Source organism: Trachemys scripta, chromosome 8 (assembly GCF_013100865.1).
Source record: "Trachemys scripta elegans isolate TJP31775 chromosome 8, CAS_Tse_1.0, whole genome shotgun sequence".
Classification (NCBI taxonomy): Eukaryota; Metazoa; Chordata; order Testudines; family Emydidae; genus Trachemys; species Trachemys scripta.
The window spans coordinates 65391548-65417339 of NC_048305.1; the positions used below are offsets into that span (position 1 = coordinate 65391548).

At 40.5% G+C, this 25792-nt stretch overlaps 1 protein-coding gene across 1 annotated transcript in view; it reads left to right on the forward strand.

Annotated features, from left to right (window-relative positions):
- Positions 1-25792, forward strand: part of PTPRC (protein tyrosine phosphatase receptor type C) — a 118182-nt gene that overhangs the window by 23988 nt on the left and 68402 nt on the right. Inside the window, exons 3-6 of the mRNA XM_034780075.1 lie at positions 19450-19551; positions 22067-22093; positions 24442-24579; positions 25586-25711. Coding sequence (XP_034635966.1) covers positions 19450-19551; positions 22067-22093; positions 24442-24579; positions 25586-25711 — 393 coding nt within the window. The remainder of the gene's footprint in view (positions 1-19449; positions 19552-22066; positions 22094-24441; positions 24580-25585; positions 25712-25792) is intronic.

Here is a 25792-nt window from a genome sequence, read left to right on the forward strand (position 1 = left end):
CGACCCCCCCCCCGTTTCTTGACTGCCCCCTCCAGAACCTCCCTGCCCCTTCTCCTGCCCCCTGGCCCCCTTACCCTGCTGCTCAGAACAGGGTGTTGGGCTCTGTGTGAGCCGGACACGTGGCTGCGCTCCCCAGCACAACAAAACCCGGTCCCTGGCCCTGCACAGTGCTGCTGGAGCCGGGCTGCAGGGGAGAGCTGCCGGCTCAGAATGCAGGGCGGAGCTCCTTTACAGCTGCTCCGGAGTCCAGCCCGGGACTTCCCTGCAGCCCTCCCAGCCGCTCGCTCTGCTCTGCCGGGGGAGGGGGGAAATCCCGGACATTTTGAGTGCTTTACAAATTCCCCCCGGACGCTATTTTTAGCACAAAAAGGAGGACATGTCTGGGTAAATCCGGATGAATGGTAACCCTAAAATAGATCCAATCATGGCCAATCTTTACAACAACACACATCGCCACTACTTCTGTTATAGGACAGCCTCCATGAGCTAACTATCACTAATAGAAAAATCAGCCAGCTTAGGCTGCTTAATGATTGCATCAGTGGTTGCATCAGTAATGAAGTCTATAGTCTCTGTTGCAATGCATTAATTCTGCAGCAGACACTACAGCATAAGCAGGGCCTCATGTATTTTCCCGGACACGTGGGAAGAAAGACAATATGCAAGGGATGTGATTTAATTAGGCCTGAACTCTATTAACTTAATTCACCTGGAACCACCCAGCAATAACTGGTACAATATAGCTCATGATTCCCTCCTAAATTGTTTCCATTTCATGGAGGGCTGCTTTCAGTCTCCCATGCCTCCACAGCTAGTACCCAATCCATTGTTGGTACCCGAGAAATCTCCCCTTGTCTGAGCATTAAGGGGATGAGGCAAGGGGTTGTCTCCTCACTGTTACTAGACGTTAGGAGCCCCAAAACCATTCCCCAGATTCATTAGGAGATGCCTTCCCTAAGGCCACTTCCCATTCTGGTTTATCAGAAAACTGGACCCTATGGAACAAGTACTTGCACTTGCCACAGGTAAGCACCAGCAATTAGCTTGGCCACCTCCCCCACAGGGCCGGCTCCAGGCACCAGCTTGGCAAGCAGGTGCTTGGGGCGGCCTCTTCGGAGAGGGGCGGCAGGTCCAGCTATTCGGCGGCAATTCGGCGGACGGTCCCTCACTCCGGCTCGGAGGGAAGGACCTCCCGCCAAATTGCCGCCGCAGATCACGATCGCAGCTTTTTTTTTTTTTTGGCTGCTTGGGGTGACCAAAATCCTGGAGCCAGCCCTCATGACTAAGTCAGTTCCCTCATACGCTGCTTAAATATTGTGCTGCATTTGTAATGGAGTCTGTAGTCTCTGTTATAGTGCATTGATTCTGCAACAGGCACAAGGAGGGCCTTGTGTATACTGTGACTATGGAATTTCCCCCGGAATCTACTCTTTGAAGCAGAACCATGTTCTAGAATCTTGGGTTTCACTTTTTAAAAAGTGTTTCTAGCTCTTATGGTTGTGTAGAAGACTTTGAAAACTTGAACTGAGTGTAAATGTGGTCAATCTGAGGCTGCAGACATCCTGAAACAATAGCTCTCAGAGGTAGGAACTTTCTGATCCAGTATAAAATATTGCTAATTTTGAAAACTACAGATGGCTTTTTAAATTTCAACATTTTAGCCAGAAATGTTCAGTTGCTAATGTGCTTGTCCCATAATCCCATACTGCCTCCAAGACTCTGCCTTCTATGTGCTACTTCTAAAGGGGCATGCTATAAAATTTGGCTTCCTCAGTTTTTAGTTTCAATGAAGTTGCTTCAGAATTTCCAGTCTGCCACACCAGGGGGCTAGAGACTCCAGGGACCGTGACACAGAGTTCAGGTCTAGCTTGCTGCAGATTACACAGGATGTTGATCAGAGTCAACTTGATTTAAACAACCATAATGGCGGACACCCTTGGTGCAGGCCAGCCCTTAGAATGTCAAACCGTTACAAACACAGGAGCCAGTCTATTTGCATTTAATAGTAGGCAGGGTAGTGGTTCACATGTACTCACTAGCCAGTATGGATGAAAGTTGATTAAATGCTTTATCAATTCCCCGAATAACAAGTATGGTTATTTCTTGCTAGGGTGATCCTAGGATTAGAGTCAGGTCTGCAGCTTTCTGCTGCAGCAATCCTCACAGGGTCCTGATTCAGAAAAACATTGCTGTTCACAAAAGTACTTAAGCATGTACTTGAGTCCCATTGAAGTCAGTGGTTAAAATGAATGCTGAAGTGCTTTCCTCAACATTCATCAGAACTCCCTACCTCTGCATGTCTTCCGTTACATATATGGCATACAATATATATACAGCAGTGTGCACGAATACCTTATTTTAATGGGCTCCCAATCCATTTATTTATAGAAAGCTACAATGAATGGATTTTAAAGAGTAGTAAATTATTCTCTCTCATATATTCATCTGCATTAATTTCAACTAGATTTCTGTGGAGTTTAGGCTTTGAAATGGTGAAGTCTTACCACCTTTGGATGCATCAAGCCTCTTAAACCAGCTTTTCCATCTGTCCTCACAACCCTACAGGTGGTATTACACATTCTGCTACCAAACATTTTTATTTTTTTTATTTTTTGTGGCTACAAATCAAGGTTTGTTTTGTTGATAAAATAAACAGCTTTGATGTCCTTCTGTTTGAGTTTCTTCTCAAGGTTGTGAATTCTTGCTGGTACTATCTGAAATGCCACTGCATGCTTCAGAAAATGCCTTATTGTCCAGGTCAGGAAAATGTTTATAGGTCTGCTAAATTCACTGGTTTGTGTACCTCACTGCTGTGTCTGTGAAAGAGAAGGAGTTTGAGGGTAACTGGAGCATGAAATCAGATGTTCTCCCAGCTATGGCCTAAGGGCTTTATCTGGGTCCCTATATTTTAAAAAATCTACAACATACTTTTATAAAATAAATTGCTGTGTTACATTGTATACCTGATATCTTTGCTTTCACTTTTCTTTGCCAGCTTTTTTGCTTAAAGTTCCCACGCTGCACATTTTAAAGGATTAAAAGTGAAGTGCAAAGATTTTACAAAAAACTTCAAAAATTGCTTGTTACATTCAAAAGAAGAAAAAATAGTCTGTCTATGTAAAGAAAGTATTTTAAACAGCATTAATTTAAGTGTTCTCACTAAGATCATGAGAAATCTGAGTTTCGTGCCACCCAATTTATTTGGTAAGGTGAGTGAACATCACAATCCCCATAAACACAGATTGCTAGAGTTCTTCCATTTTGAATTCCAATTTTCATTTTCATAGATTTCTCCAAAAATTTCCTTTTGTACAGAAATGTTCCTGCTAGATGTTAAAATAAAATCATATGAGCATTTTTTCTATTTTATTTACCATTTCTAGATACATCATTCATATTGAAATCAAGGTTCATATTTCATATAACATTTGATAACAGCCTATGGGGAAGAGAAGGGAAAGCATTTAGGACACACTTAAGTGTCTAAAGTTAGGTATCTATATCTGACTTAGGCACTTAAATAGCTGGCTTGATTTTTGGATAGGAAGAGTACCCACAATTCTCTCTAACTTCAGTGGTAATTATGGACACTCAGCACACTGCTGAAATCAGGTAATTCATGACACTAAACTGGGGGGAGAGATAGATATGCTGGAGGGTAGGGACCAGAGTGACCTAGACAAATTGTAGGATTGGGCCAAAAGAACTCTGATGAGATTCATCAAGGACAAGTGCAGAGTCCTGCACTTAGGACAGAAGAATCCCATGCACTGCTACAGGCTGGGGACCGACTGGCTAAGTAGCAGTTCTGCAGAAAAGGACATGGGGATTGCAGTGGATAAGAAGTTGGATATGAGTCAGCAATGTGCCCTTGTTGCCAAGAAGGCTAACGGCATATTGGGCTGCATCAGTAGGAGCATTGCCAGCAGATCAAGGGAAGTGATTATTCCCTTCTATTCGGCATTGGTGAGGCCACATCTGTAGTATTGAGTCCAGTTTTGAGCCCCCCACTACAGAAAGGATGTGGACAAATTGGAGAGAGTCCAGTGGAGGGCAACAAAAATGATCGGGGGGCTGGGGCACATGACTTACGAGGAGAGGCTACAGGAACTGGGCTTGTTTAGTCTGCAGAAGAGAAGAATGATGGGGGATTTGATAGCAGCCTTCAACTGCCTGAAGGGGGGTTCCAAAGAGGATGGAGCTCGGCTGTTCTCAGTGGTGGCAGATGACAGAACAAGGAGCAATGGTCTCAAGTTGCAGTGGGGGAGATCTAGGTTGGATATTAGGAAACACTATTTCACTAGGAGGGTGGTGAAGCATTGGAATGGGTTACCTAGAGAGGTGGTGGAATCTCCATCCTTAGAGGTTTTTAAGGCTCGGCTTGACAAAGCCCTGGCTGGGATGATTTAGTTGGTGTTGGTCCTGCTTTGAGTAGGGGGTTGGACTAGATGACCTCCTGAGGTCTCTGCCAACCCTAATCTTCTGTGATTCTTATATGATTCTTTGGTCACGTCATCTAAGCTTGCCTGCAATTCTCACAATTGCTACCCATTCCAAGCTCATCAACTGAAGATCAGAGGTGGATACAGAGTGGCTTCTCTATTAGTTGGATTTGTTGCTTTTTGAATCATAATATTATCTTCTAAAACTCTTTGATGATGCATGGTTGGCAAGTTTTTTTATCCAACAGATATCTGAATAGTTAAAATCCCTCATGGGTATAGGATCATGCACGTTAGTACACTGGAGAGCTGGTTTGTTGGTTGGTGGTGTTTTTTGTTTTTATTATTTGTATTGTATCTTTCTGTGCACCACCATTCTTGTTCCTTTGTTTCCTCTTATTTTTCTCCATATAACCTTTCCCTAAGAATTTCTTTATTACACTCATCAGATTCAGGCAGATTCTTATTTTTCACCTACATTTTAACAAAACTCTAGGCCCCAACTATGGATGTTACATTTCTACAGGCAAGTGCTTCCTCACGGGAGTTATCCCTTCAAAGGGAGTGGGATGATAGATGTAAGTGCTCGATAATGTGGATATGGTTGTTCTGTAATAAAGCCCTTAGGTTATAAAGCATGTGCAGTGGCTACCCTTGCAGTAACATCCCAGAATGTCTTTACAGGGAAGTGAGGACTCAGAGGGAGGGTTCCAGTTCTCTGAATGAAGTATACTGCTGAGGTTAGAAATGACACTGCTGAACTTGCTGGGGTCTTGTGCTAGGAGTGCAGTTAGTTTACTCTAGGTGTTGAGTATCACTGTGTGTATGGAAAAATGGGAACTGAGTAGAGTCTAGAAAAATATGGTGAGTGGGGGATTAGAAAGAAAGGTTAAATCTGATTCTGTGTAAAATAAGAAAATCAAGTATCCCTAACAAGATGAATTAACGGAATCAAAAATCCATTCGGGCTGTTTCTGTCAAATACGTCATATCAGGCCTGAACCAGAGCCCATTGAAGTCAATGCAAAGAATCCCACTGACATCTGTGGGCTCTGAATCAGGCCCTTACATCTTGTCATGTATAAATCTTATCTTAATTTTGCACAACAAAAGATTGAAAAGTGAATTTTGATCTTGAGGATAGTTCTGCCAAGAGCCAAATGCCTTCATAACTCTGTCCCTATAAACCAGCAGAAAGAAAACCAGTTTTCATGTCTGATTCCTTTTGTGGTAACATTCATTTAGGAATAGTGAGTAAATTAAAAGCTGGTGGAACTCCCTGGACACTTTTCTTTGGTGTTTCATTTACTTAACCTTTTTCAATTATTTTTCTATTATAAAAATTAGTCCCTTTTTATCTGACTCTAGCCAACTTGTGATGTGGCATTTCGCTGCACCATAAGTCACAGGTTGATACTGTATGGAGCTGAGCTTAATCTGCATAAAGACCAGGTTCTGCCATGCCATCGCATGCTGGAAGTAAGGGTGCTGGGGGTGAGACAGCACCCTCTGGCTTGAAGTGGTTTCCATTATATACAGGGTTTACAGTTTTGGTCAATGGCTTTCAGCACCCCCCACTATAAAAATTGGTTCAGTGCCACTGTTTGCCATCCTTACTCATGGTGAGTAGTCCCAAACTTAAGATACTTCCACCTTTGCTCACATGAAATAGTATCATACTCTGTGATTTGTCCCATTTTCTTCAACAGCACTACTTGTGGAGTAAGGTACTACCAGATTCTACTAAGATGGCTCAGCATGATGAGAGAGCAAATTCTGGGCCAGAGGGTACTACCCACTATAAGAGCGGCAGAACCAGATGCATAAGCAGCTACAGTCTTTTGTATCTCGTTCTCTATGGTACTTATGTGGCCCCTATTATCTGAGAACCTCACAATCTTTAATGTATTTATCCTCATAGCACCCCTCTGAGGCAGGGTAGTACTATTATAACCATTTAGAAGATGGGGAAATGGAGGCACAGAGCAACTAAGTGACTTGCCCAAGTTCCCACAAAGTCAGTGGTAAAGCAGAGAATTGAAACCAGGTCTCATGAGTCCAAGGGCAGCACCCTGCCTCTGGAACTTCCTTCCTCTTTTTGTACATGAGTGAGAGGAGAATTCCAAATGAATGTAAAAACAGAGAATATATAAGAAGATTTTTTTTATAGTTGACAAGCCTTTGTTTTGCAAGAATAGTTGTATATGTCTGCATTTATCTAGTTTATCTAGTGAGCTACAGCTGGTTAAAAATTAATCCATGTACTTGATTAATTGTATTCAGCCAACTTTACAATGGACGAACCTACCAAATGGCATATACAAGCTTCAGGCATGAAGTTGAAATGACATTAAGCTTTTTCTGCCCAGCTGGATGGATTTTTTTAAGGCTCTCCCTACCTTTTAGGAAACAGATACTGGATCTCTATCAGCCAGTGCTGGTTTGATACTTTTCTTAATGTTGGAAGGAATCTGGGTCATGGAAGATGAATGAGACTAGCGATGCAGTTTAGAGTACAGTTTCTTAGTGATGTGAGGGCTGGGATTCAGATTCAGAAAACACAACAACTGCTGAAGGCTCCGTGAGGCTTGGAGCAAGAAGTTGTAGAATCACAAGTGACAGTTCACTGGAAAATAAAGTTCTTTTGGAGGGTTTGATGTAATTGTATCTTTATTCTGAGTCAGATACCTCTGTTGTTGTTAAGGATTCTCCAGAGCCCTCCTAGGGCTACATCAGGCAGAGTAGCAGTATAATAAAAACAAGACTGCACCTTGTAGGTGTAGAGCAATGGCACACAGATTACTCCATTCTGAAATAAGACTGCTATATTTGGCCCCATTTGCCCCCCCAAGCTTAAAATGCACAGCCCTAGAGGAATTATACAGATCCATCTTATCATCTAAGCGGTCAGGTACAGTTTGATTCTTGCCTGATTCAGATAAAATTCAAGTTATCTTCTCTAAGGCCCTGATATTGTTCCCATTAAAGTCAATGGAAAAACTCCTGGGGCAGAATCAGGTCCTAATTTGAGGATTTCTTCATTAGATATTAGGGACTTTGTCTTATATAGACAACTATGCCCCCCCCATCTTCAACCCCCAAAAAGGGTCCCAATTTTTCACACTTGTCTGGTCACCCTAAGTAAAGTATCATTGCAACTCTCAAATTATTACTCCAGCTGAGGTACCTAGCATCTTCAGCTCTATTAAGTGAGTCTCTTGTCTAAATATGTGGAGATATTTTGTGCAGATTTACACCATCCAGCCGCGTTCACTTCAAAAGACCCCATGGAGTCAAATTTTGCACTGAAATCCTGTCCAATCTATTGAAGTCAATAAGGTATAAGTTAGAATCTGCAATTTTACAGTAGATACATTTAGGGCCAGATCATTAGTTGGCGTAAATCAGTGCACTGTAGTCCTTTGAAGTCAATGGAGCTATGCTGAAATACTCCAAATCAGGATCTAGTCCATAGTAATAATGTCTATTGATTGAAAGCAGTTTTAAACCTTCACCTATAGTACTTCTATAGCACAAATGACAACATTTTGATTTTGCAATTAGAGTGGGAAATGCAATAATAACTTGCACACATAGGTAACTTCATATTCAGTGCCCCCATGAAATGTGCACTTTTCATAGCCTTGTTGAATTGCTAGTTGCTTCATCTCTTTTGTGGGAGGAAAGGCTAAGAGGTTAATAGTGAAACTAGTCTGTCAGAATGAGTACGTTGATTTGCTGACTTACCTGACTCTATGGAAGTATTGTACACAGCACACACACACACACATTTACTTGCACAATTAAATAAAAAGCACATCATGATGCATTGTGGTTTTAGGAAAGACTCAAATTAAATTGTACTGTACTAGTGTAACTTTACCCATTATTTATCGGAAGACTTATAGCATCTATTTCTTTGTACCATTGGTTACCAATTTGCTCCTTAAATGTACTTAACAGTTTGTACAGATGTCTGGAGGAAGTGCTGCAATGTGGAAAGTTTAATATTTTAGACAAATACTAGGTTTATTTACACTCTCTATATTATGGCTTCATTTAAAAAGCACACAAAAATATACAGGCAACAACAACAAAAATCCAGTAGCCAGAAATTTTAATGTGAGCACTCTTAAGGATAACTGCAAGGAAGTTTATATCTTCATACAAAACAAAACAAAAAACATCCCCAAACAAATAGAGGAGGAAAGTGATTTATCCCTTAGGCTGTATCCTACTGGTAGGGAAAGGATGAACTTGTGGTTAAGGTAATGGACTGGGACTCGGTAGATCTACATTCTGTTTCTACCACAGACTTCTTGTGTACCCTTGGGCAAGTCACTCAAGCTTGTCTCTCTCTGCCTTAATTTCACAGCTATAAAATTGGGACAGTACTTCCTTTCTCCAACCCTTTGTCCATCTTGTCTATTGAGACTGTAAGCTCTTTATGTTTGTACAGCACCTAGCACAAAGGCTTTTTGATCTCAGTTGGGGCCTCTAAGCACTACTGTAATAAAAACTAAATACACTTTGAAAAGAACACCATCTTCTTAAAAGTCATGCTTGCATTTGAAACTTTTTACCTACTCTTGTTACAAATAGTAGCTAATATTACAGTGAGTTTGAGAGATTAGAGAAAACATTATGTTCTCTCCTTTTTTTCCTGCATGTTCTCTGTGCATTTTACTACACATGGGACCTGATTTTAAGAAGAGATGAGTCTTCCTAACTTCAACTGAAATCAACGAGGGTTGTGGGTGTGAGCACATCTGAAAATCAGATCCTTTATCGCAGTGTTTCCCAAACTTGGGACGCTGCTTGTGTAGGGAAAGCCCCTGGCGGGCCGGGCCGGTTTGTTTACCTGCCGCATCTGCAGGTCCGGCCAATCGCGGCTCCCACTGGCCGCGGTTCGCTGCTCCAGGCCAATGGGACTGCTGGAAGCGGCAGCCAGTATATCCGTCGGCTTGCGCCACTTCCAGCAGCTCCCATTGGCCTGGAGCAGTGAATCGCAGCCAGTGGGAGCTGCAATCGGCCGGACCTATGGGCAGGTAAACAAACCGGCCTGGCCCGTCAGGGGCTTTCCCTACACAAGCGGCATCCCAAGTTTGGGAAACACTGCTTTATCGCTTGTCTGTGTCACTCTCCCTACCTGACCTGACAAGGCCAGTTTGTCAGTTTCCCCTTTTGTTTGTTTGGGTCTTTTACATAGCAACAGAGGAGAATTAAAAGAAAATAAAAATAGGAAAATATTATTGTATTGATTCAATAATTGGAAGAGGAACCCAGGAGAAGTGTAATTCCTGAAATTGCTTTTAATTCATTTTAAACATTGATTGGATTTCAAGATTGTCACATCCCTTTAAGGTTAAGGGCCAGTTCCTGAAGTCCTTACATTAACTACAAGGATATAGTCCTAAAGATAAAGGATGCTCTTTGAGTTCAGTAGGCTTTGAATCAAGTCCCAAGTGGCTACAGTATTGCAACTGCTTTCACTGTTAAACTGTTCATGGCTCAGCAGTAGACCTGGTTGAAAAAACAATGTTGTGAAACATTTCAAAGATGTTTCTGTTTTGCAGGAAAATAGACCCATTTTCTGTCTTTGGGAAAATTTCCTGCAATATTCAGTACACAAAAAAAGTTGATGACTGAAAACATTTTTGATAAAAAAATTTAAAATATCACAGAAAAGTTTGGGAAAAGTGTTACATGTTTATGTTTATAATTTTTCCAAAAAGATTAAAATAAAATAACTGAAAAATGGCCTTTTTTAAAAGAAAAAGAAACATTTTGTGCAAAAAATGTACACTAGTTGTACCCAGCATTATTGGAATGTGGTTTCCAGGCAAAACTAGTTTCCCCCAATATTTTCCAGGTCATAGGCAGCACTAGAATTGTAATGGAACTCAGTGGAATATAGTTAGAAAAGAAATCTGAGAGCCAAACATCCCACGGTTCCAATGGGATGGTCTGACGTGATGAGCACCACTTCTGACTCTAATTCTGATCCATTACAAGGCAGTGTTGGTTTCAGCCTCTGACCCCTTCCAACCTTCTTGAGGGCTGTGCTCTCTCCTTCACCAGTTCAATCCCCACCCCAATGGTGCTGGGAGAAGCACCAGTGAGAATATTGGGGGGGGAGGGTGGCCTAGTAATTATTTCCCCCCATTTTCTCCATTGGTCACAATAGGCATTTAGCTGTTTCAATCCAGTGTCCCTGGTGGTTCTGTCCACAAAACCATCATCTTGGTACAAATGCTAGTCTGCTCACAGTCGATTCTGAAAAGGAAGATCAAAAATATAGCAGTGCCGGAAGATTCATTGCTAAAGCTGGGTGGTGAGACTTGCAAAACAAATGTTTAATATCGTATCTACTTAAGTATAGCTCTCAGTCTCTCACTTCATGAATACTGGAAATATTCAAAAGGAAAAAGCAAACAAAGATGTAGTCTTTCTTTTGATTCAACATAGAATTGCTAAGTGTACATCACAGTGTCAATAAATACCACTGTAATTGTTTCATACAGCATCCTATACATATTCAGTCTTGCTAGCTAAGTATTTTCATTCTTTTTTATTACATTCCCTCACCTACAGAGGATGTTTATGACTGTGGACAAAAAACAGCATTTTGCAGTTGTAATAAATATTAAGTCAGAATTAGATCTGCTCCCCTCTTGCAGGCATATTTCATGTATTCACAAATACTCCCTGAAAGACACACTTCATTGTATTTCCAAAGATTACCAGTATCTTCATGTTGGAAACCCTGCTTTCTATCATATAAGGGGCCTGTACAACTAAAAATAATTAGAAATGCAAATTTGGTGAAAAGAAGTTAATCAGGAAACTACATGACTGCTCTAGAGAAGTTGTGGTTTAGCACCAAGATAGGGCTGATTACTTGAGCATGTGGGTGCTATAGTAACCCAGTTTCACCATTTGGAAGAGCTTAAGCTCTAAACCACAGTACACTGCACCCTCTTCCTTTTTAGTAGGGTTCTGAAGAAGAAAAACAGAAGTAAACAGAATGAGAGAAACCACAGAGCAGCAAAGGCGTTGTTAGCTGTAGTTATACAAGCAGTCTATTATACTTGCTCTAAGCCTGTGAAGATGATGGATGACATTAAGTTTAATGTATAAGACAACTGACAGACTTGCTTTTCCTGTATATCTGATAATAGGTGGGATTCTTAAGAAATTATGATTCTAGCAAAGCTTTGTTTTTAGTTTAGAATAATTATGTGCGTGGCAAAACTTAAATTTGGATTGCTGCATTTCTTTTTTGTATTTCTTTAAGGGTTTGGGGGGAGATTCTCAGGAGAGCTGATTGGGAATTTTCCAGTTGAATGATTTTCTGTCAGAAAATGTAGTTTCTTCAAAATTGAAGTTTTCTCTGGGAAAATTTTGATTCTTGCCAAAAAGTGTTGATTTTCTATCTGGCAAATCTAAGTGAAATATTTCATTTTTGGTTGGCTCAAACAAATCAACCGAATCAGAATGTTCATATTTTGAATTGACCTGAAAGGCTTCGTTTTGGATCAGTTCAACAGAACTTTAGTTTAGCATTTCCTTTGTGTAGTATTGTCAGATGAGACATGTAATTTCAGTCCTCATTATCTCCCTGAGGGCCAGGTTCCCTGGAGGACTACATATCCCATAATGCAGTGTTGGTCCATGCTGTGCAGTTCCTCATGTGAGTCACATGACTCTGGGTGCATTAGGGGAGATGTAGTCTGGCTAAGTTATGTTTAGACCAGCAGATCATACCTCTTGTTCATAGAGGTGAATGCCATCATCAGGTTCCTGATACAACTCCCATAAGATAATGTACCACTATGAGTAAATGCAGTTTAATATTGAACTGATTTGAAACAAAGTGGTTTTGGACAGTTAATAAACCAAGATGTAGTCTTTCTTTTGATTCAACATAGAATTGCTAAGTGTACATCACAGTGTCAATAAATACCACTGTAATTGTTTCATACAGCATCCTATACATATTCAGTCTTGCTAGCTAAGTATTTTCATTCTTTTTTATTACATTCCCTCACCTACAGAGGAAATTAACAGAGGATGTTTATGATGGGGTTCCTCAGCATATAAAGTGTTTACAGTATCAAGGCCTGTGTTTATAAAGGCTTATTTGTAAAGTAGCACCAATCGCTTAACTTCCTTCACAAAGAAACAGTAAAGTCTCAGGGCCCCATTCTCACTTACACTAAGGCTCTTTACACCAGGCTGACAGTGTAAAGGGGCCTTAAAGTGGGTGTAAATTACATCTCATCCCACTTGAAGTTTAAAAATAATTCAAAAGAGGCCTGCTAGAAGCAGTTTCTAAGGCTTCTCGCCTTACTCACCCTCTCCCTCCCACCAGTTGTTCCTCTCTGAGTTGCAATTCACTGCTGGCGTGCAGCAGAGCTGACTAATGTCCAAATCTATTCTGTTTTCTAGAAGACCCACAAAAGAGCTTCACTCACTCCTTCAAGTAGGTCACATCCTGCTGCTTCCTCTGCAGATGTGGAAGGCTCTGACCCTGAAGAAGTAATGCAGCCTACTTTCTGCACCCCCAACTCACTCCAGAGCGCTCCTCAGTGGGGGCTCCTGTGTTACAACGTGCTAGACATTTGAGGGGTGCTGGGGAAGGGCAGAGGTGGGGATTTGCAACTATGCAGAATCTCTGACCATTTTCCCCTGTGGAGGGGGAAGTCACATCAACTGCCAGTGCTACTGCAGCCTTTAGACTGAGGGGCTCCAAAGCCTGTAGGGAAGGGTAACTTCCCCTTCCCTCTCCCCACACCCAAGAATCACAGGGCATAGCCCAGTCACTTTGGCTTCACGACTCAAGGAACTGAATTAAAGTAGTTAAAAGCCAAATATGCCATTGGTGTTAGGGGGCCCAACTTCATTGGCTCCTTGTGCTTGTGTGCAGCAGGGAATGCAAAATTGTTGCAATTCAGCATCAGTATGTACTGAGGGGATAATCCTGGGTGGCAGTAACCTTGAGGACTAGGCACAGTCCTTTGCATAGAGCCATAGTAAATCTCAATCTACTTGTGTGCCACTTGTGCGCCCGTAAAGTAAGAAAGGGGGTGGAGAATGCACATGTCTTGTGAGACATGGATTTAAGTGCTCAGAGTAATCTGATAGCTAAGCAGCATTGTTTTCAATTTTTAATGCAGAATTGCATCTCTGTCCTGCTTGTGAGATTTCTCTTGCACATACACATAATACCCCATACTTGTATTGGGCAAGATTAATCCCTAAACATGTTATTCTGAATCTTTTCAAGCTTTTTTGGTTTGAATTGTCCTTGGATGATGTGTTACGTCTGTCAAATTAGTCTGATGCAAAGAATTTGTACGTTGTCTTTTCTGAATGGACAGAATTGTAAGTAGGTTATTTGAGTGACCATTGCACAGTATATCAGGTCCATAGTCATGGTTCCAAGAAAAAAGCTGTTGCTGCTGTTTCTGAATGCAGCTAGTACATCCTAAAGTTCCAGGGATTTCAAACACTAGACTTTACTTTAGCCTACCGGTAGTTTCTTCACAGAGTCCTTGAATTTGCTCATCTTGTTTAACATTTAAAAGGTCTCTTTAAAATACAGTAGTCCTGCTTTTCCCTCTTTGGGCCTGGGTGTCTAACAGTTTCTAAAGGAAAGGACTGTCAGCTCAGATGTTCTGGATTTATAACTTTGGGAGTCTGCCTTCCCCATCTAAAGCCTTTTCCAAAAAGCAGCTGCAATTGTGTCCACCAACTAGTGGCCAGACGTTGGAGTGAACTAAAGCAATTAGCCAAGTCTTCCATCCATTGGCTGGACTTGCTGTGAATGTGCTTTCTGCAAATTACCTGAATAAGTATATAATCTGGACCATCATGGTTAATAGGCTGAAAATCTATCAGGTGAGCCAAGAGGGGGAGGTCTATACATGTCTTAGTTAGAGGAAACTCTTTGCATACCTTACATTTTCCTCCCCTTCCAGGAGCTATATGTATGAGTCTATAACTTCCACATCATCTCAAAAATTATTTAAGGTTTGATTAAGTCTGCGATTTCAGTAAAGGTTTGGGATGCTCCCTATTTCATCCAGACTGGGTTGCCAATCCTTTAATGTCTCAGTGATTGTCAGACTTTCTTACAACATATTGTACTTTTTGTATTCAGAACAACTTACATGTAGAGCTTTGGAGATATCCTTTAGTTTCATTCCAGCTACGAATTTTAGAAACATGCTTGCTGATTGATATGACCAGGGGCAGAAAGTTGTGACTTCAAGGGTGATTTTCCAGTACAATCACTGAAATATTTTGAATTGCAGTGGGCCACATTGGGAAAAGTAAATTCATGTTAACAATACATGTATTGGTATTGGAGCAATGTGATTTTTTATTTTGAAGATCAAGTGCTCTGTGATCTCCATTTTCATCTTTTTAAAAGGAGCTATTCAATTTGTCTGGTATCTCACAACAGGATTATAATAGGAGATACAACTGCACAATGTTTGAGAGTTTTTTGGTGTTATGGTGCCATCTACTGAGTTAATACTAACTGCATCTTATTCTGCTACTATAATAAATTAAATTAAAAAGAAAATACGAGGCATACAGAATGTTTGTCATAAAATTGCCACAAAAATCTGTTCAGAGAACGATACAAGAAAAGGAAAGATAGCACTGTTACCATCATCTGTAGTAAAGCTGTTTAATAATAATACTTAGCAGTAGTCATCATCAAAGAGATTTACAAACAATTAATGAATCCTTCAAACATCCCTGCATGGTAGTTAAGTTAGTACCATTTATTCCACATTTTTTAGTAGCATAGAGAGGTTAAGGGATCTGCCCAAGTCACAAAAGGAGCCAGTGTCACAGCGAGGATTAGAATTCAGTGATTTCTGGTTCCATCTTGTGCTCAGATCAACAGATCATACCTCTCTTGAAGCACTACATCTTAGAGTGTCTGACCATATCTTCATCATATTTACACTGGAGATGGATGAATAGAGAGAAGAACTCATTGTAAGCATTTTAGTACCTTCTAAATAGAATTTCACTTTGACCTGGTTTGCAACTCCTTATTCAGTTTCTGCAAACATGCATTCAAATGAAGTTTTACCTTTCCTATGAAAGTTCAAAGAATGTGAAATTTGGGTTCAAGGCTAAGACCAAATTAATGCATTGAAACAAAATTAGATTTGGGAATAGTTTATGAAGGGTAAGTAATCTGGTTGAAAGTGACCAAACCATAGAGCTCAAATATTTAATTTAAAACATTTAAAGGCATATTCTAAGTGAAGGGCTCATGGCCAATCTACAGGCCCAAATTTGCTGTCTTATCTCATAAGATTTCCAGTTTTGTTCATGTATTTGCATGTATACAAATGTTAATAAAGTAGATGCCTATCCTTAAGCAGTAGATATGCATGCTCAGGAGATTTGGATAGTTCAGATGAGCATCCATACTTTTGGATATGTGTCTGTACCCAATCTCTGAGCTTGGTGAGATTCAACCGTTACTGCTTTAGTAGCAGTGAGACATGTAGGTGGTTTTGGAGTATCTATGGTGGTGCTGTATGGTGTATAACAGGAATGAACCCACTAGAAAAACCCTACTCGTACACATTAGTACTAGGATGGCTGTTTCAGCATTAACTTTCTACCAGTTTTATTTTAGTTCTAGATAATACATCTGCTCTAATACACTAATACACCTCTGGTTTCTTCCTATCTCGTTTTTTTAACGTACGTGAGCTTTTTCAAAGTTCCATCAGGCTTTTGGCTACTTAGCAACTGAGCATTTTCCTGGGGTGCCTTATTTAAACTTGGTGTCTACATTTTGGGGTTTTTTTTAAACTGCCCAGATGGATTGTGGAACTTGTAGTATCTTTTGAGCAGCTGAACTATCATGATGTTGCTTGTCAGGCTGATGAGGAGAAATCCTTTTGAGTCCCTGAAGGTCTGACTATGGTGAGCTTCTGTGCTGGAGACTAGAGACCAATTTTGATCCTGGCATGTCAGCAGGTCGAAAGCATGTGTATCCCTTATGCTATCCTTGTCTTCTGTTTAAGTTGGGATGGTTGAGCCTTGAGCTTTGTTTTAAAGGGTTGAGGGAGTCTGTATTCAAAGAGGTACAGACATCATAGTTATGAAGCATCATGTGGGGAAGGTGAAGTAAAGAAGAGATAATAAGCAGTGAGGTGCTAGTGGAGAGACACAGAATGCAGCCAGCAAATTAACAGGGTGGTGGTGTAATGAAGAAGCACTGGCTGAGAAAGGGAGAGAGCTGCCAGCAGAGAAATATTGAATATGTGGAGTCTTGCTGTTTGCCAAAATTATGGCATTCTATAATAGAACCAGAGATGTTACAAGGCATCAGGGGCTCTTATAGGATGTGTCTCAGGACTTCTGTTGAGAGTGGGAGCTTCTTGAGTATCTTTTGGGACAGAACAATGAGTGAGAGGTGCAGTGATGAAGACAATTCAGTGAGTGTGTGTGTGTAAGGGGGAGATAATAAAGCCTTCAGATGTGAAGGACTGAGCCTTAAGTGGCATTTTGGTTGTTATTGTTCTTCTCCAAAGTGTGCTCATGCTGCTGTTACTTGACGTGCTCATGTAACTCCCCCCACACCTTCTGGGTGTGGTGCTCTGTCCCAGCTAGTGGCACCAAGACCACTTAGAGAGAAATTAATAAGTCTGCTCTACAGCCTTAGCTAACAGCCCTTTGGCTTTTAGCTCTTGCGGTAGAGACCCATGCACTGAGCTCCCGAAGTCCCCGTTTTGATCCTGCCCGCTGATGACCGGGGTCTGTTGGCGTTACACTCAGCCAGGGTCATTTATTTCTGTCTCTCTCCCTCATAATACTAATTTTACTGAATTCAAGGCTCTTAGGACATCTAAAGGCCTAAGGGCACCTATTGTCATCTGTATAAAGCACTGTATTCATTGATGAAACCTGTCCTACAATACTGACTCCAGTTTTGGTGTCTGCATTTTAAAAATGCTGTTGAAAAATTTGGAAGAGTGTGGAAAAGAGACACATGAAAGATTTGAGGACTGGAAAAAATGCCTTACAGTGAGAGACTTAAAGAACTCAATCAGTTTCACATGTCAAAAAGAAGATTGAGAGGAGATTTGAGTACTGTGTAGTGGTATCTTCACAGGGAGAAATTACTGGGTATTAAATGGTTTTTAATCTAGCAGAGAAAGGCATAAGACCCAATGGCTGGAAGCTGAAGCCAGACAAACTCAAATTAGAAAGCAAGCACAATTTCTTAAAAGTAATGGTGACTAGCCATTGGAACAAACAAAGGGAACCGGTGGAGTCTCCATCTCTTGATAGCTTCAAAGCAAGACCGAATGCCTAATTGGAAGATATATATGTGAATTTAGGCATGTAAATATGGAACTTGACTTTCAGAGCTGCTGAGGGACCAGAGCTCCAGTGAAGTCAGAAAATATTATGGGTGCTCAAGAGGCCATTTAGTCCAGCCCCCTGCACTGAGACAGGTTCCCCCTCAGTCTTCTTTCCTCAAGATAAAACATGCCTACGTTTTTTAACCTTTCCTTGTAGATCAGGCTTTCTAAACTTTTAACATCTTTTGTAGCTCTCTTGTGGACTCTCTCCAGTTTGTCCACACCTTTTCTAGACTGTGGCTCCCCAAACTGGACATAGTGCTCCAGCTGAGGACTCACCAGTGCTGAGTAGAGTGGAACAATTACCTCCTGTGTCTTACATGTGACACTCCTGTTAATACTCCCTAGAATATTAGCTGTTTTCCTGCATCATATTATTGATTCATGTTCAATTTGTAATCAATTATAATCCCTAGTGCCTTCTGAGTGGTACTACTGCCTAGCCAGTTATTCCCCATTGTCTAGTTGTGTATTTGATTTTTCCTAAGTGTAGTACTTTACACTTGTCTTTGTTAAAGCTTTTCTTGAGTTCAGCCCAGTTCTCTAATTTTTCAAGGTCATCTTGAATTCTAATTCTGTCCTTCAAAGTACTTGCAACTCCCTCCATCTTAGTGTCATCCACACATTTTATAAGCATGCTTTCCATTCCGTTATCAAAGTCATTAATGAAAACAGGAGAGACCCACTAGGGATCTCCACTAGATATGTCGCCCAGTTTGACAGTGAACCATAATTATAATTACTCTTTGATTACAGTCTTTCAACAAGTTGTGCCCCCATCTTAGAGTAATTTCATCTAGATCTCATTTCCCTAGTTTGCTTATGAGAATGTCATGGGACAGTGTCAAAAGCCTTATTAAAATCAAGATATATCCCCTCTGTGGCTTCTACCCATGCACTAGTCCAGTAACCCTGTAAAAGCAGGAAAATAGGTTGGTTTGGCATAATTTGTTCTTGACAAACCCATGTTGTCTATTACCTACAATCCTGTTATCCTTTAGGTGCTCACAAATTGATTGTTCCAGTATCTTTCCAGGTATCAAAATTAGGCTGACTAGTCTATAATTCCCCAGATCTTCTCCCCCCGTCCCCAGTTTTTAAACATAGGTACTATGTTTGCCCTTTTCCAGTCCTCTGGGATGTCACCCATCCTCATGAATTCTCAAAGATAATCACTACTGATTTCAAGATTGCTTCTGCTGGTTCCTGATGTACCCGAAGGTGAATTTCATCAGACCCTTGCTGACTTGAATACATCTAACTTATCTAAATATTCTTTATCCTGTTCTTACCCTATTTTGACTTGCTTGCCATGTCCCTTGTTGTAAATATTAATTGTGTTAAATATTTGGTCACAATTTGCCTTTTATAGTGAAGGCTGAAGCAAAATAGGCATTAAACACCTCTGCCTTCTTGTTATGTATATATAATATAAGAGAGCATCATGAAGTTATCCCACTGTAATCAATGCTGTAATAAGAAATATGGTCCTAGCTGGAAAACTAATGGCAGCTGACATTTTTTTTTCTATTTAAATTGTACTTTTCCACTATGTACACTATTCAATTAATAATATTTTCTCCATCATGTGACAGGAGAAGAAACAGTAGCAGAAACTAAAAATTCTCCCTTGCCCACAAGCACATCATCTCCATCTGCACGCTCCACTCCACACTCACCTGCAGGCAACAGTAAAGGTAAAAGTGAAACACGGGGTACAGTTTTGTTCTCAGATTGTTTTCCCTGAACTGATGTCTAACTCCACCACACAGACGTAACAACAATCTTTTACAGTTGTAATCCTTTACACTGGCTTACCTCACATGAATAGTACATTAAATAATTAAATTAGGAAAATATTTCAAAATATTTGTATATCCTTGATATATTTAAAATCTGATTCTCATTTACATTAAGACCTCTTGATGATGCCAGAACAAAATGCAAAGAGGCTTTAGGTAAATGAGAATCAGACTCTTAAAGCTTAAAACCTAAGAACATAAGAATGGCCATACTGGGTCAGACCAATGGTCCATCTAGCCCAGTATCCTGTCTTCTGACAGTGGCCAATGCCAGGTGCCCCAGAAGCAATGAACAGAACAGGTAATCATCAAGTGATCCATCCCCTGTCACCCATTCCCAGATTCTGGCAAACAGAGGCTAGGGACACTTTAGAGCAGGGATCGGCAACGTTCGGCATGTGGCTCGCCGAGGGATGCTCTGGCCGCGGCTTCCCGCCGCCCCCATTGGCCCGGGACGGCGAACTGCGGCCAGTGGGGGCTGCGATTGGCCGAACCTGCCGCATCAACAGGTAAATAAACTGGCCCGGCCCGCTAGGGTGCTTATCCTGGCGAGCCGCGTGCCGAACATTGCCGCCCCTGCTTTAGAGGATGGTTTTGCGTCCTGCCCATCCTGGCTGATAGCCAATTTAATGTAATTTCTTTTTTAGAAACACAGGGCCACATTCTCAAATGCAGGCACCTATTGCTAATTGTATCCATAGAATTTGTGCGTGCACGACAGGTAAGTGCATGCATAAGTATCCACTTTGCATGCATAAAAGCATGAGCATGTGCAGGTGTATGTGCAATTTAGGCAGCCATATTGTAAAATCTGATCCATATTCCTGATGCTTCTAAAGCTACATTTCCTAACAGTGAACTGGGAATATTTCATTGTAGGCTGTTTACCAAAAATACCAATATGGGGGTGTGATATGGTGAAGGGAACCCACAGAGGTGCTGGAAGGGACTGGGCTCAGCATCATATATTTGTACTATAGCTGAGGCCCACAGCTGAGGGAAGCCTTCTTTATATATATATATACATAAAAATGGCCTTAAAGGCATCGGGCATTGTTTGAGTTCTCATTCTACCTTTGCCTCCCAAGTGCTTGAACTCCAACTCAGATGTGGAGGTTTCCTTCACTCAGGTGTCACAGCCTATCACAGAGAATTAACAAATTAAACTAGTTCTAGTTTTAACTTGTTTCTTGTATAGTACATGTTGTTCTATGGTAGACAGTGTACTGCATGACAGATAATTAAGCACCTGGATGAAATAATGGAGATCAGTGTCTCATGCCTTGAATTCACATTCTGGATTAAAGAAAGCACTACAGAATAAACACAATTACTATTTGTACTGTACATTTTACAGTTAAGTTCCTGTCCGTTATGTATCAACAGGTGCTATATGGTTATATAGACTGGTATTGAACCTCCATTTTTACATCCTCTACACTTGAGAAAACCATTTCACCTCTAGTTACAAACATCTTGGGGAAATCTCCATCCCACGCCCATTCCATCAGAATCCCAGACTACCAATATCAAGCTACAAGATAACTCCCCAAATAAATCTTATTAGAATGGGTTGAGTGACCTACAAGATTAAAATCTTTTTAGATTACAGGGAAGCCCAGGAGCAGTCAGTGTGAAGTTGGGAAGAAAAGAATGGTTTTCCTTGCCCCATGGACAACTGAAAAGCACTCTTTGGTGTAGCACCAGTTAGTCTCACTCAGTAGTATTGGGCCAAATCCTCAGGTGGTGTAAATCTAGCCAGCTCCGATGACTTAAGTGGAGATACATTGATTTACACCAGCTGAGGCTCTGGCCCATTATCTTACATCCTAATTTGTAAACGTTCCAGAAACATTATTTTGTTTTTATTGCTTAAATTAAAATCAAATATGATTAATGTTTCCAAATTTTAGTATAAACAAAAATATATAGAAATGAAGTTGCAAAGTGACAGGTAACATCATAAAACCAATATAATGATAGGTTTTTATCACTATGCTTCACCAACCCTTTTCCTGATCTACATACTTCCAGTTCTCAGTTTTCAGTGCTGTTTAAGAGTTGCACACTTTTGGCGTGTGCTGATCATGTGAGGCACATAGGGAGAGGTCAGTGATTCAGGTGAATCAGCTCCCTTTCAAGTAAATGGCAGGAACTAAAGAGCCCAGAATGCATGTGCTTTTTGTAGATATGCAAACTTAATCAATAACTTCTCCAGGACTACTCATGCTTAAAGTCAGGCATGTGCTCAAATACCTTCATGAGTCAGGTGCCAAAGCCCTTCTCCTGCATGGGGCAAGGATCTGTTTGAATTAATCAGATTGCAGGATTGGGGCCTTAATGTACGGACACAAATGTGTATAACCTTCTCTTGACATACTGTATTTACTCCTGTTTTTATTCCTTTTAGGGCAAGTGCAGATACCTACTGAAACTGGTAAGAGAACTATTTTACTTTCCTTACAGAACTGCAACACTTCTCTATGAAATTTGCTTATATTGTGGTGTTGTTAATGTCTAATAAGACAAATCCTTTGTGTGTACAAGTATTATCTTCTAGATTGTTTAATGCCTTTACATTTAGAATAGTGAGATCACAGGTAAAATAATATAGACTGGTTTAAAAAGGAGGAACCAAATGAACCAATTTGCTTTTGTCTGAATTTGTGATTTACATGTATTTTACTGAACATATCTCATTCACTTAACATATTCATTTAGATTGTAAGTTCTTCAGGACAGGGACTGTGTCTTTGTTATATGTTGGTACAGTGCCTAGCACAATGGAGCCTTGGCCTCCAGGCATGACTGTAATACAAATAATTAATAAAAATAATAGAATATGGTAGGATCTGAATTGTGTGTGCTAGTTTAAACAGAAAATGTGTTCATAATTGTTTGGTTTTGTTACTTCTAGATAGTGGTTCCACATTTATCTGACCTAGCAGAGGAGTTAAACTTTTACAAAAATTACAGAAAACTCCAATAGAATTAAAAGAAGAGTCCAAATCCCACTGAAGTCAGCTGAAGTCTTTCCACTGAATTCACTGGCTTGGGACCAGATCTACACAGTAAAAAAACAGTAATATAAATATAGCACAAATAAGAGAATTCAGGTTCTTCATCATATAATAGCACTTTACCACACACTTACAAAATCGTATTATCTTTATCTGCAAACAAAGAGTTAAGAGGTCACAGCTGAGAATGAGAGCGAGGACAGCGAAACTGGGGCTGAAGGCAGAGAAACACTATAGGGAGACTGAAATAGCAGTAGAATAGTACAGTGAGAGGTACCAATGTGCCCTTTGAACATGCAGAACAGACATGCCAAATCTGCGGAAAAAAACACAGAAATTGTGCTTATTTTTGGCTTAATTGGCTTGTGAGTTGCTTGTTGGCTAGTTTTTGGCTTGCAGCTTATTGCTTGTTTGTCGTGTAGCTTGTTGCTTGTTGTAGTTTGTTGCTTCTTTTTTTTTTTTGATTGGCTGCCGGCAAGCAGGGGAAAGGTGGGCATAGGAGGGCGGGGGAGGGTCAGGGGTGCACAGCAGGCCCACGACAGTACCAGACTGCACGCCGGGGGAATCTAGTCACATAGAGTGTTGGGGTTCTTAGGGATTGGTCTTGTTTTGAAATGGGATTAGCTTGATTTTTGGCTTATTGTGAAAGTTGGGGTGCTTATTTACCGCGTGAAAATTGGCAACTGTGATGCAGAAGATGAAAAGCAGACAATAGAGTTGGACAAAAGTGGAACCAAGATGCCAAATCTCTTGAAATTAAAAAAAAAATAGCAATCAGGTTAGAAGTTATAATTTATTGTTAGATAAAACCTGGTTTATTTATTTTTCCTTTTGTGAAGCAAATGACATCCAGTGGTCCTTTAGGTTATTTATAGGTATATATGGTATATATTACATACAGGTATTTCAAGAGATGAATTTTAGCTTCCATTTCCCTATTCAAAGAGTCAAAGTAATGAATACTGATTACATGCCATTTTTGGACATACATTTATTCTTAACTTCTTTCAAACCAGTCTAAAGAATATGAATCAATTGAGAATCCTAGGGAAGATTTTATATCCTCTGAGAGAGCTGTGTGGTGGTTAGATCAGGGGACTGAGAGTAAGGATTCCCAACTTCTGTTCCTTGGCTTTGCCACTGACTGGAATGTATGACCTTGTGCACACTTGTACAATGTCTATAAAAGTATTTACCAACAGAATCTGATCCTTACTGAGTTATTCAAATAAGATGGGACAATAGATTAGTTTTTACATTGGTTTTATACGTAAGCGAATATTAGAGGCTAATAGTGACATTTATATTATTGTTTTGGAACAGTTATTAAAATTACCAGGGTAAACCTCTCTCTCTCAGCACCTGAATCTACAGGGGGCTGAGTAACCTCAGCTACCATCAAAATCAACTAGCTTTATCCTGATCCCATGAAGCCAATGAAAGTCTCACCTTTGACTTCAGCTGCAGCAGTGTCAGGCCCAGTGAGAACTGAGGGCATTGAACACGTCAGATTCTCAACTCATAGATGCTTTGCAACTCTGGTTTCTTTTCTTATAGAATGCATGTTTCTACTTTTGATTTTGGCCTTACATATAAGAAACAAAATGAAATTGTATAATTGCCTAAAATATACGGTCTCAGTTTTCCTTCTTTTAACATTATCTATTCAGGAATAGATACCTTCTTTATGTGTGACTTTGTTGTCATTGTCTGTGCATGATATGTTAGGAAGCACTAACAGTACTATTGTACTTCCTTACTACAGGCATCATTCCAACAAGCAGCACAAACCCCAGCACTCATGAAGACTCAAACTCTTCCTTTGGATCCAGCAATCAGCCACACAGCAGCACTGCTGCCCTTACTTCACTCACTCCTGCTACCACCACATATAAACCATCAGGTTTGCTGTATTCCTTTAGATTCCCCAGGTTCACAATAATACAATTGCTTGAGCTGTACATGGAGAAAATTGTGTAGTTTGGCAGTTTATCACAGTTACTGCTCAACAAACTGAAAATGTTCCTAAGCTTCACAACTAATGCAAGACCACAAGGTGTTTCTGTGTTTTATTTCCAGAATATGACTTGATCTTACAGTCATTATTCAGGCAAAACTCTTCCTGCAAGTCAATGAGAGTTTTGCCAAAGCAAGAGCTGCAGGAACTGGCCCAATAAACAGTGATACTGATAAAACAAACAGTGAGTGGTTTCTAAGCAATGAAGTAAATACCAAGGCACTGTAGGTAGCATACCTGACCTGGCAAACACATACTGCTGAGGGTAGTGCTTACACCAGGGGTTATCAAACTGGGGGTCGGGACCCCTCAGGGGGTCATGAGGTTATTACATGGGGGGTCGCGAGCTGTAAGCCTCCACCCCAAATCCTGCTTTGCCTCCAGCATTTATAATTGTGTTAAATATGTAAAGAAGTGTTTTTAATATATAAGGGGGGGGGTCGCACACAGAGGCTTGCTGTGTGATAGGGGTCACCAGTAGTACAAAAGTTTGAGAATCACTGGCTTACACCATGAGGAGTATCATGGATGTAAGCACTATGTGTAGTAGTTTGTGGAATTGTGCCTAATGATAAGAACTATGGGCAAAGCTATGTTCACACAATGGGATAAAACCTGCAGCCATTATTCAGGCAAAGCTTCTGTTGACTTCATTATGGCCCATATATTTGAGAACTGATTGATATATAAAAGAGTCCTGATATTGTGAATTCTAGTTAAAGATTCTTGTTTTGTTCTTTAATGGAAATACTAACACCACCTTACTTGCAGCTCTGTTCAATCTTTTGGTAAGATAATTACAAGAAGAAAGTACATAGTCCAAGACGTTTATGATATGATTACATGAAACAACAAACTCACTTTCTAATACTAATTTGTTCTGTCCTTGCAGGTGTTTCCAATCAGTCACGCTTGCACACCACCTCACCATCCGTGAACCATACTGCAACCAGCACTCAAGCAATCATTTCTCAGACTTCCTCAAACACCACTTTGACTACTCCCACTCTCACAACAGGTGACAAACCTGCACACAGTTCTGGCAATCCTAACACTGCATGCATTGGAAATGTGTTAGAATGAGGGCGCTGAAGTGACT